A 12,518-nucleotide genomic window follows, 5' to 3' on the forward strand; every position below is an offset into this window, starting at 1 on the left:
CAAATCACTATGATGATTGCATAACTTGGTTACCACATGAAAAATAACAACAGCCAGGAAGGCTTTGGGTGAGCTTTCCTCTGTGTAATGTCTGATGTGTGATGAAGAGATCCAGTTAAAGAATGATAGACACGTACAGTAGATGACCTATAGCCTACAAGTAGATAATTGTTAAAAACAATAAAATTGTTAAAATCAGTTGTCAGGGGTGGATCATCTTACCCCATGCTCAACTCACCCTGTTCTCTCCTAATGCATAAACACACATTGATAGGCAATTCCCAAGGGGACGGGAACATACCATCAGCATATAGGCTACTCTTGGACTGAAACAAGACAGGTTTTAAAAGAAATGTGAGAAAGGAAGTAAAAACATCTGTGAGTACTCAGCTGGTAGTACTAAAGGAACCAGCAGTCAAAAGAGGACAACTGCCATAAAGAAGAAAAAAACTAGTGGATAATGATATGGGAGCAGGTATAAAGTCACTATGACAAGTTTTAGCTATCTACTGTACTGGGCAACCGCCTTACTTTATATTATCATTACTATATAATTAAGCTATATTATCACAGATTAATGTCTGTGTAAGAACAATAACCGGACATTCAACACCCAGAAGACAAAGGAGAACATTGGACTTCAGGAGAACCAAGGGTAAAGTACACCCCCCCCTCCACATCAGCGGTGCTGAGATGGAATGTGTGTCTTTAAGTTCCTTGGGATCCACATCACAGAAAATCGTTTTTTGTTTCTCAACTTCTCTAGTCTGGTGAAGTTGGCAAGCAGGTATAGACCCTTTAAAAAGCACATCTACAGTATGTCCTAGAATTCTATCAGACCTCTACCACTGTACCATTAAGAGCATACAAACCGCATCTCTGTATGGCGCGGCAACTGCAACGCTGCCGACCGCAAGGCACTGCAAAGAGTAGTGAAATCTGCCCAAAGGACTATTGGCTCCCAACTCCCCTTCATCCACAACACATATCATAAACGCTGTGCAAAAAAAAAAACAAATCCATGGTCAAGGATGCCACCCACCCAAACCATGGTCTTCTCACCCTACTTCCATCTGGCAGGCGATAGCTTCTTGTCTGTAACACTGCTGAACAAAACTCAGCACCCTGTTTAGCACTTGCGCTTTAGCTGTTTACCTGTTTATTTTTTACTTCTGCGCTGTTTATCTGTTTATATTTACTGAACTGCATTTAGGCCTACTAAAAGCGACATATTATCTGTCACTGTAGTGTATAGACATGTCTAATGGAAAGTCTTCATTATATTGCACAATTAATCTCTATGTCTAGCCTACATAACTGTACAGAATACTGTACTCAACCTGCACTTTCTTTTGCACTTCTGTCAGCTGTATTTCATTGGTCCTGTACCTGTAGCCTATACTCTAATAACAATAATGTTAATGTGATCCATCTAGCTTTGTTTCCGTCTGTACGTGATGCACTGCTTCTTTATAATTTATTCCGCGTCTAACGAGATAACTTCTCCATAGCCTAATCACCTGCAAAATGAAACAAAATCCACAGAAATAAAGCTCCCTGTAATAAAGTTTAATGCATTAACACACATTATTGGGGTTTTCCAAAGGAACGGGGACATTTCATCCGTAGCCTATCCACTTTCATTTTCATTGCAGTCAGCAGTTTGTGTCAGTGTCTCGCGGACTTTGTCTTAATCAAGTCATGCCTGAAAGAAATGCCAGAAAGGAAGTAAAAACACCTGGGAGAACTCAGCTGGTTTTACCAAGGGAACCAGTGCAAACTCGAAGTCGAACGAGGACAACTGACTCAAAGAAAAGTAAAAAGACACTGCTAGATGATGATATGGGAACAGGTAACGTCGCCATGACAAATTTCAACTGCAGCCTTGCCTACGTTGAGATTTTGAAAATATATGTTTTTGTCTAAGCCCATGGTCTGTATTTGACTATCGATTTTGAATTTGTTCCGTTACCTGCTGTAAAAGTTTCCCAGACGACATGTTTTGATCTTAGCCAGCAACGCACGTAGATGACTAAGCACAGAAAATGCCAACGGGCTGAATGGAAACCCAGATATTGACTAATATTGGTTAAAACATGTAGGTTTACATGTGGCCTATAAGTTATGAAAACGCATTTCAACGAATGTCCGATTTGATAATAACTAGGAAAACATAATCGACTAGGCCTAAATTATTTTCACTTTCACTTTATTTAAGAATTACACTTAATGCTACTCCATCAGTTGGCAATATGAGATAATTGCACTGCATTTTTATATACTCACAGGTAAGAACACACTGAAAGAGGATGTGATTGTTTCAACACCCTGTAATATGAAGACGTTGCAGAGGGTAAGACACAATTAAGCTTACTTTTTAATGTGGATGATAAAATTGTGGAGACTCTTCATCTAGCCTACTCTGCATCCTTCATTCTCTCATCCTCTTTAGGTGAATTAACCAAAGTAATCAATAACAGGTAGATGATAAAGCGCTGAAGAGGGCTAATAAACATGATGTATAAATGTCTAACCTTTAAAATAGATGTCATAATTTACTGGAGGAACAGTGAAGTATAGCCTTTATGCATAGATTTTCTTTTGAAGAGAAAACTGCAGTCCTGGAGGTTATGCTATTTCCCCAGATGTTTTCCCTCTCTTCTTATAGAACAGCATGAACAATTTAATTCCTAAATGTTGCAATGATGTATAGGCCTAAAAAAGAAAGAGCCTCATACTTAAAATTGAAAAAGATGCTACATAGAATGTGCTTGCCCTGTATGTAGGTATTATTCCAGTAACAACGGTTACCATTAGGATTCATTTTAGGCATTGATTGTTGATCATTTTGATTTCATTCCAACACACTGTACATTTTTTACGAATCTTCATCTCACACAGCCAGCAGAACAGACTAAACCTCAAAAAACAATACCACTAGATGTCAAAACAGTAAGAGACTGCAGTGCATAAAGATAAAACTTGTAACATGAACATAAACATGAACGACCTTTTCCTCTTTCATAATAATAATAATAATAATAATAATAATAATAATAAATTTATATTGCGCTTTACATCAAATAAATGATCTCAAAGTGCTTTCATACCACTCCCAAGTCTTCTAAGCTTCTTTGGCATAACATAACTCACATGACTAACTCCTGGTCAACTCTCCCTCTCTATTTCTTAGTGTCCCACCTGTTTCTCAGTCCTGCCCATTGTCCAGGGAACAGACTACCAGGCCAGTCCAGTGGCTCAGTGTACCAACTGCCCCACCAAGCCCTACCTCTGTGCCACCTGCCTCTCTCCCTGGCAAGGCCCTCCTGGGGTGCTGGGCCGCTGTACCAACCAGAGGTGTGCAGTGGTGGGAACCCTCCTCACCTGTGGGCTGATCACCGACCCAAGCAAAGTAAAGGGCTGTCCAGAGTTCCGCGCTTGTCCCAAATGCTACAGTCTACTCACGCACAGCCGTGGCTGCAAGTATGTCACCTGTTCCCAGTGCAGCCATAAATTCTGCTACATCTGCCTGAGTGACAGTGAAGAGTGCAGGAAGGACAAGGACTTGTATTGGTCACTTACCTGCTCCAAGACAGCAGCTGGACGACAGTGGTTCAGTACTTAAAGGACAACTGACCATCCCCATATTAGACCCATGAAAGCCTCACTGGTGTTTTCATCTTCTGTCACTTTTGGATGCAATGAGCACAATGCAAGTTCAATTACTCCGTTGTCTGATTGAAGGGTGTTGTTTCCGAAAACCTTCCTCAATAACCAGACCTGCGTAACTGTATTTAAATACAATTACAATTTAAATGGGTGTAAAAATACAGTTACACTGATACATTTAAGGGATTACATTTTAAATCACCCACCTTGTTCTTTGGGGCCTGACCTGTTCCTCAGTCCTGCAGCCTGTCCAGGGCACAGATAGGCAGTCCAGTCCAGAGGCGTAGTGTGGATCAACCCCATCAACTGCGGGAGCTGCCCCTCTCCCTGGCCAGGCCCTGCTTTCACTTCAGCCCCAGATAGTTAGCGTGGCCATCAGACAAGGCTGTTGGGCATGGTGGCCTGCCACTGATCATGCCTCACTTTAGCGTGTCACTAGGGTGCAGAAGAATCAGGATAGAACTAAATGTCCTCTAAATGATGCTGAACCCTAGCCTGATGTCATACTCAAAATTCTAGTCAGAAATTGAGTCTGACACTGCTAAATTGGGCTGTGATTATGGGCCATATTTCAACCGACCCAGGGGAAAAAAAGCCTCTTCACTCAATTGGAGAGACCTATAAACAAGCAGAGCAGCATCATTGTTGTAAACGAATTCAACCCAAGCGCTCTTTGGTGACATGCTTGATTACATTACTGTTGATCACCTGACCATGGGCAGCCGTGGCCTACTGGTTAGGGCTTCGGCGTGTAACCTGAGGGTTGCTGGTTCGATCCCCGACCGGTCCATGGCTGAAGTGCCCTTGGGCAAGGCACTTAACTGCACCCTCACTGCTCCCCGAGCGCCGCTGGTTGGGCAGGCAGCTGACTGCTGTGGGTTGTGTGATTCACCTCACTGTGTGTTCACTGTGTGCTGTGTGTTCACTAATTCAGTTAAATTGGGTTAAATGCAGAGAACCGAATTTCCCTCACAGGATCAAAAAAGTATATATTCTATTCTATTCTATAACCGCGTCCTGAAAATCTGACTGGTCCGAACAGCTCTGGTTCGAGAATAGAGCCACCACAGACCAAAGCCAGACCAAACTTCCCAAATGTGGGCAGGGCTAAGTTCGGCTGGCACCCAGGCTAGCTAAAACCAGGAGCACCATGGAACCCATCTTACCTTATCTGAAGCCTGAAGATGCATGTTATAATCTACTAAATAAAGCACTGTAAAACTACACTGTATGTTTTGTGGACTACCACTACTGATGACACCACTAACAAAGGTATGTTCATGCATTCCTTTCAGAGGTCTTCATCAGAGTGTGTCGGCAAAATCAAAAGTGAGGAAGTCGACAGATACACTGTAGGTGTTCATGACGCATTGCCCTTGACTTGTATCATGATTTATTATTTCTTTATAAATCAATTATGTTTATCATTGAGGGGCCTGACTATGACCACCTGTAACATCTACTGTAGCACATATTACATAGAAATAAATCTCTCCAAACTCTCGCGCACACAAACACTCACAGCTAGGGAGGGACTTTCCAGCATTGCTTCAGCACAGCTTTTACTTTCATTTTACATACAATACTCTAAGCTTTGTTACGGTGTCTTACGGAATGTGGCTGTAAACTAAATAAACTTGAAAAACTGCAAGAACAACCCATCTCAGAGTATAGAGCTGGTAGCCTACCAAAACAGCAAACCAGACAAATGACAACAACTGCCTCAAACAAAAGCAGAAGTAACAGTTTGACCGAGACGCTATGGAAACAGGTAACATTAACTGCAATGAATTTGTTTAATTGTAAGCTAATATCAGTAATGACATACAGTATATAGACTACATGATATCTAACTGAAACACTTCAAACAATTTATTTGCTGGAACAAGACAAAATAATTGACCATAATAAACAAATTTCACGTTCACTTTAAAAAGGGACTAAGGTTATTGTGTGTGTGTGTGTGTGTGTGTACGTGTGCGTGTGTGCTAACTAAGACATTCATCTTTATTTTAGAGCAGGTATACAGTAGAATGCCCACATATAAACTGTATTATTTGCTGTATAGCTTCTCAAGAATTTCTTTTAGCTGTATGTTGTTTACATTTGTCACACACAGCCAACTGAGCAGACTAAACCTTAAGCACCAATTATCAATGGACCCTGGTGCCAAAAAGGTGAGTAGCACAAGAAACCATGACTTAAGTTACCACTTTAAGAAGGTATAGTTCCTATAAATAAATGTGACTAAACTTTATAGCCTCACCTCATCTATATCATATCACAGAATGAATAAAAAAAATACTTCTGTCATCTGAGTCGATCAGTTTTATTTACCAAAGTTGCAGGGAGTGCACACATATCCAACTTTTTACAGGTGCAGGATACAATAGATCTGTGAAAATATAAAAAGAAAGATACCAGCACACTGTTTCTGCTGCTCCGAAGTGATTTATTACACAAAGTTTCGACCACTGTTGGTCTTCATCAGGTATTAACAGATCTCATAAACAAACTTCAGACTAGGTGCTTCCAAATCAGGATTGCCTCCTTGCCACGTTGTATGTTATTAACTTCTATACACACATCCCACAGGGGTTTAGGTGCAGTAGCCCTTTTCCTGAATCAAATGCCACATGAACAAACCTAGCACTGAATGTGTTACTGACTTGTACCGGCTAGTACTAATGTCTACTTTCTTTCTTTTTAAGAACAACCTTTTGCAAAAAGAGAATCGCCATGGCTCCCAACTATGCAAATCTCTATGGGTTTGTTTCAAAACAACTTTGCCTTGAATCCTGACCCTGGACCGGATCTCCTTATTGGGCAAAGATGGTGGCTTTTTTGTAGGCAAACTTTAGAGGTCTATGTGTGCGCCTAGAGTCTTGGCCTCAACGTGATTTAGGAAAAGATCCTACCTTGTAGCTCGTCGCAGACATTCATCTATAGCCTTTTTTGCTACTTGGCCCATTCCTGTCATGATGGTCTGATCGATATTGACATCAAGCTGATTAAGAGATTCTGTAAGAAGCTTTAATGACACACACACACGAAACAAACATACATCAATTAGATACATTTCAATCTACAGCTGGATATATAGAAACAATACCAACTATTACTGGAAATTGGAGTGCAGGATTCTCCTCAAGTGCCTCCATAGTTAAATGGTTTTCTAAGTATGCATTGTCCGGGCCATTTTGTCTTGCAGTAAAGAAAGGTTTGGGCGTTTCTTCAGGCATTCAACCGACTCTTTTCCTGATGACACTTAAGGCTGGCTGTGTCCTCTCCTTGATTAGCCAACTAAGAACAATGTCAATGGTCATGTGTATACACAGTATATCCCCTCCCATCCTTTGGGTCTGTTAACACGTGACAAAGACCAACATTGGTCGAAACATTGTGTAATGAATCACTTCGGGAGCATCAGCAACAGTATAGGCTATCTTTCTTTGTATAGTTCTATTTACCAAGGCATTGAGGGCAAAATCCTGGTTAATATCTCACCCTCTCCATTTCTCAGTGTCCCACCTGTTCTTCAGTCCTGCGCATCATCCAGGGAACACACTGGCAGGCCAGTCCAGTGGCTCAGTGTACCATCTGCCCCACCAAGCCCTACCTCTGTGCCACCTGCCTCTATCCCTGGCAAGGCCCTCCTGGGGTGCTGGGCCGCTGTACCAACAAGAGGTGTGCAGTGGTGGGAACCCTCCTCACCTGTGGGCTGGTCACCGACCTAAACAGTCCAGTTCTGGGCTGTCCAGTGTTCCGTGCTTGTCCCAAATGCTACAATCTACTCACACACGACAACAAAGGCTGCAACAATGTCTCCTGCCTGCAGTGCGGCCATTATTTCTGCTACTTCTGCTTGAGAAGCCCTGAAGGATGTAAATGTTGTATTATATATTGCAAACCAGCTGCGCGACAGCGATTCTATATGTAATTGGGAACAACGGACACCTTCCATGAACACTAAATTGGTATTGGCTTCCAATGATGTTGGAAAAGACACGTAAAGTGAAGGTTTTAGAAATCAGTAGCACTACAGAATATGATGCAATTTCCAAGGATGCAACAATATCTTTCTGAAAAATCCTCAAGAGCTGTCAGTGAAATATGTTGTATATGTAGATGTTTCTCAAAACCTGATCAAACTCAGTATAGTCAACATGCATAGTTGTTTTCAATATGATGCATTGCTGCAGTCCAGGGATGGAGCTGGGGGGAAAAATCGGCCCTGGCATATTTGACCTCAGCCCTCAAATCGGTCGGGTACACCTAAATAAATAGAAAGTCCTTGAATTACCCTTAATTATGCATATCTTTTCAAGTAGAGCGTATAGCGCTGAAGGTAGACGACAATGTGAATCGAATATCTATCTGATCTATAGATTATTTTTCGGTCTGTACGTGATGCACATCTTACGGTGGTGTATTGCTGTCACACTAGAAATTAATAAATGGCTCAGTATCAAGTAATTACGTGAACGTTTCAAGTAATTACGTGAAAGTTTCTTGTTATAACAAGATCTTTTTCACGTTTTAACAAGATAAGTTTCATGTTATTACATGAAATTATCACATTATTTCATGATAATGATATTTTGACGTTATAACGTGAAAATATCATGCTATTTCAAGATATGATATTTTCACGTTTTTACAAGATATTTATCACGTTATTACATGATATTATCACGTTATTTCATGATAACGAAACTTAACGAGACCAGGCTGGAGAGCCTATGGCTGGCATAGGCTGAATGAGAACAGGCTTGTCTATGAACATGCACGTTTGCTTTTGTGCATGTGTGTAGGCTACTGTAGCCTACATAGTTGCCATCTGACCAAGTAGCAGGAGCAGGGCTGTAGGCCTATATCGGCAGAGAGCCGCTGCGTAGGCGGATAGAGAGGTGCTCACACAGTCTGTGTATCGGCAGAGCCGCTAAGGAGGCGGACAGAGAGGTGCAGGAGTAGCCTGCTCACACAGCCTGATAGTTCTGCTTCTTCTTCCCATCCACTTAACGCAACTTAACGCAAGAGGGAGAAAGGGCCTTGATACATTTGTGAATGTTTACGCAATTTGGGCGCTTTGGCTAGCTTGCATGTCAGGTCATCGTGGTAATTTTTAGGGCTGCGGGGAGAGGCCGCTGGGAGTGAAAAGTGAAACGCTGCAGTCACAGTGCAGGCTGCTGGAGAGTACGGCAAAGGAAATGTTTAAACAACAAGCTTTTTGAGATCACTTCATCACAGTAATATCAGCACGGCCCAAAACGCCAAACCGGGATTCTTCCCGACTCTCCCGATTGCCACTCCACTGCATACAGGTGCAGAATATTCTGGACAATGCTCGGGTGTTTGTATTTATAACAATATCATCCACAAGTTTAATAACTGGAAAATCGCCATAAACCGAGCTTAACATTGAATTTGATTGACTCGAGTTGTGAGCCATATAACCAGCGTTTCTTGCCCCTCCCTCTGTTTAGTTTCATTACATGAAATAACCTGATCATTTCAAGTAATAACGTGATACATATCTTGTAAAAACGTGAAAATATCATATCTTGAAATAACATGATATTTTCACGTTAACGTCAAAATATCATTATCATGAAATAACGTGATATTTTCATGTAATAACATGAAACTTATCTTGTTAAAACGTGAAAAAGATCTTGTTATAACAAGAAACTTTCACGTAGCCTAATTACTTGAAACTTTCACGTAATTACTTGATACTGAGCCATTTTTTAATTTCTAGTGTGACAGCAATACGCCACCGTAACATCTGGAGTTGTGTCTTCGTTCATAATTTATTCTGAGCCTAACCACCTGCAAAATGTGACAAATTCCAAAGAAATAAAGCTCCCAGTAATATAAAGTTTAGAATGTGTAAACACACATAGGGGATTTACAAAGGGACGGGACATTCCATCACCACCCACTTTCATTTTCATTGCAATCAACAGTTTGTATCAGTGTCCCGCGGACTTTGGTCGTAATCAAGTCATGCCTAAAAGAAATGGCAGAAAGGAAGTAAAAACACATGGGAGCACTCAGCTGGTTGTACCAAGGGATGTACCAAGGGAACCAGTGGAAACTCGAAGTCGAACGAGGACAACTGCCCCAAAGAAAAGAAAAAAGAAACAGCTAGATGATGGCATAGCAGGTAACGTCGACACGTTTCAACTAGCCTACTATAGCCTACATTAAAATATTTATAAATATTTATAATGATATAAATATATATTTTTAATTTTTGTCTAGGCCTACAATGTGTAGACCTATTTGACTATAACTTTTAGCCTACGTTTTGATATGCAACGATGCACACAATTCTTCAACCGATTGAGCTATGCACAGAAAATGTGAACGGGCTGGATTAAAACCCATATTCTCTAATATGGGTTAAAACATGTAGGCTAGCCCACAATATGAAATAGCATTTCAACAAATGTCTCCAATTTTATAACTAGGAAAACATAAACGACTATAGGCCTGAACTATTTTCACTTTCACTTTATTGGTTAATGCATCAATTACTAAGGTTAATGCACCAGTTAGCAATATGAGATAACTGCACTGCATATTGATAGCCTATATTTCATATACTCACAGGTAGGAACACACAAAAGGAGGACACAATTGTTGCAACACCCTACAAAATAAAAGGGGAGTTACAGAAGGTAAAACATTAAGCCTACTTATTAATGTGGAAGTTAAAAAGAAGTCCCACAGGACTAACTGTGAGTTTGTGATGTGACAAAGTCCTGATGGTTAATATCTCTCCCTCTCTATTCCTCAGTGTCCCACCTGTTCCTCTGTCCTGCACATTGTCCAGGGAACAGACTGGCAGGCCAGTCCAGTGGCTCTGTGTACCAACTGCCCCACCAAGCCCTACCTCTGTGCCACCTGCCTCTCTCCCTGGCAAGGCCCTCCTGGGGTGCTGGGCCACTGTGCCAACAAGAGGTGTGCAGTGGTGGGAACCCTCCTCACCTGTGGGCTGATCACCGACCCACTAAGCCCAGTACGGGGCTGTCCAGAGTTTCGCGCTTGTCCCAAATGCTACAGTCTACTAACGCACGACAACAAAGGCTGCAACAATGTCACCTGCATGCAGTGCGGCCATTATTTCTGCTACATCTGCTTGAACTCTCGAGAATGTTGGAATTCTATTTTCATTTTACAGAGCCCTCACAGTAAACCAGCTGCGCGTCAGCGATTCCATGTGTAACTTCAAGTGAAAAAACGGATGCATTCTCAAGAGTAGCCTGCTATGGCATCACAATCCTTTGAAATGGACAGCTACAGGTGCTAAATCAAATTGGTAGTCTACTAAATGCTTCTTTTGCCCTTCTAGTTTGTTTGTCAACTGCATGCTGATGTAGCCTGGCACGCCCTCCCAGTGACGTAACACCTTCGGCTTTTGCTGTCGCTGGTCTGGTCAACTGCTAATCGGGAAGGATTTCTGAGTTCCCGAAATCTGCGGAACTGCCCCCTTTGGTCGAGAACCAATCAACTTTGAGCAGCTCCAACGGCTCTGTGTAGAGGCGTGTTCAAGGCAGAGGAAAGAGTGTTGTTATTGGTTTAAACTCGGCAAACCGCTTTCTGACATCGACCAGTAGCAAATCGAGGCACTTAAAGGAGGCGGGTCGACCAGCGCTTGGAGAAACCGTGTTAGCACAGGCTCTTGGTCAGACTAAAGTCTCGCAGAGCCTTTGAAAGTCGATGGTAATCAGGCTAATGCTGATGTAGCCTAGATGTACTTTGCTTAATGAAATAAAAGCGAATCTGATCTATCTAATAATGTATAGCTTTTTTCATTCTGTTTCATTATGACCACCGATAGTGTATAGACAATCACTATATGATAGTGTCATATACAGTAGTGATTGTCAAAGTTTGTTTTTTTCTTCCATCATCTACTTCCTGAATGTTTGGTCAACAATTCCTGGGACACCGTAACACCAGGGTACATGAAATTTGGTGGGCATGTAGCCCCAGTAGACTTTTACAGAAAACATTTGTTTGGTCACTAGGGGCCACTCACCCCTGCGAAAAAAATGTGTTATGTTGGTCAAGAGCCCGCATCAACTTCAAAATGCAATATTATATTGCTTTAATTGGCCCTATCTTCAGATAAGATGTCATGAACTGCACCATGTGCATTTCATGTGTATAACTAACCTGACATTCTCGTTTTGTGGAATTTCATCCATGGGGGGCTATAAAATAAATAAAATGTAGGTGTATGTGTACATTTAGTGACTGTACACCCATCGGCCTGCAGGTGGTGCTATTGAGCGAAGGGTTGTTGGTTTAGGATACTGTCACACACACACTCACACACACACACGCGCACACACACACGCACGCACACACACACACACACACACACACACACACACACACACACACACACACACACACACACACACACACACACACACACACACACACACACACACACACACACACACACGCAAACACAACAACCACCCCCCCCCCCCCCCTACACAAACTCACACATGCACACATTCATTTCAACACATGAGCTGCAAGAGTATGACATATATGCATATAAACTGCACAAATAGGAGATACACAGTACAGACAAGTTGACAAGCATAATTTATTCTTGTGGAGAGACTGTGCAGAACTGAGCGGCGGTCATGTGTTGTAGGCTACCGCTATGCCTACATCTGAGTCTAGCGAGATACATTTTTTTATAGCCTAACCACCTGCAAAATGTATGAAATCCCACAGAAATAAAACTCCCAGTAATATAAAGTTTATAATGCATAAACACACATTGATAGGGGATTTCCAAAGTGATCATCAGCATCCAC

At 41.8% G+C, this 12,518-nt stretch overlaps 1 protein-coding gene across 2 annotated transcripts; it reads left to right on the top strand.

Annotated features, from left to right (window-relative positions):
• The first annotated feature begins 1,664 nt into the window (after positions 1–1,664).
• Positions 1,665–11,470, top strand: LOC134080126 (uncharacterized). 2 transcript variants are annotated; one of them, XM_062536382.1, is made up of 8 exons: positions 1,665–1,852; positions 2,289–2,353; positions 3,194–3,483; positions 5,789–5,846; positions 7,193–7,356; positions 9,639–9,838; positions 10,288–10,355; positions 10,475–11,470. In XM_062536382.1, exons 1-8 carry the CDS (start codon positions 1,702–1,704, stop codon positions 10,901–10,903), a joined length of 1,425 nt encoding a protein of 474 aa, XP_062392366.1. In that variant the 5' UTR covers positions 1,665–1,701; the 3' UTR covers positions 10,904–11,470. The 2 variants fall into 2 exon arrangements, with proteins under 2 accessions (XP_062392366.1, XP_062392367.1); XM_062536383.1 differs by lacking the exon at positions 10,288–10,355.
• Positions 11,471–12,518: the final 1,048 nt, after the last annotated feature.

Source organism: Sardina pilchardus, chromosome 5, assembly GCF_963854185.1.
Source record: "Sardina pilchardus chromosome 5, fSarPil1.1, whole genome shotgun sequence".
Lineage (NCBI taxonomy): Eukaryota > Metazoa > Chordata > Actinopteri > Clupeiformes > Clupeidae > Sardina > Sardina pilchardus.

Excerpts from the sequence above, each read along its gene's own strand:
- LOC134080126 (XM_062536382.1), top strand. The coding sequence starts at position 1,702 with ATGCCTGAAAGAAATGCCAGAAAGGAAGTAAAAACACCTGGGAGAACT. Across the intron at positions 1,853-2,288 it reads AGATGATGATATGGGAACAG|GTAAGAACACACTGAAAGAG; the intron begins GTAACGTCGCCA and ends ATATACTCACAG. Across the intron at positions 3,484-5,788 it reads ACGCACAGCCGTGGCTGCAA|CCAACTGAGCAGACTAAACC; the intron begins GTATGTCACCTG and ends TGTCACACACAG.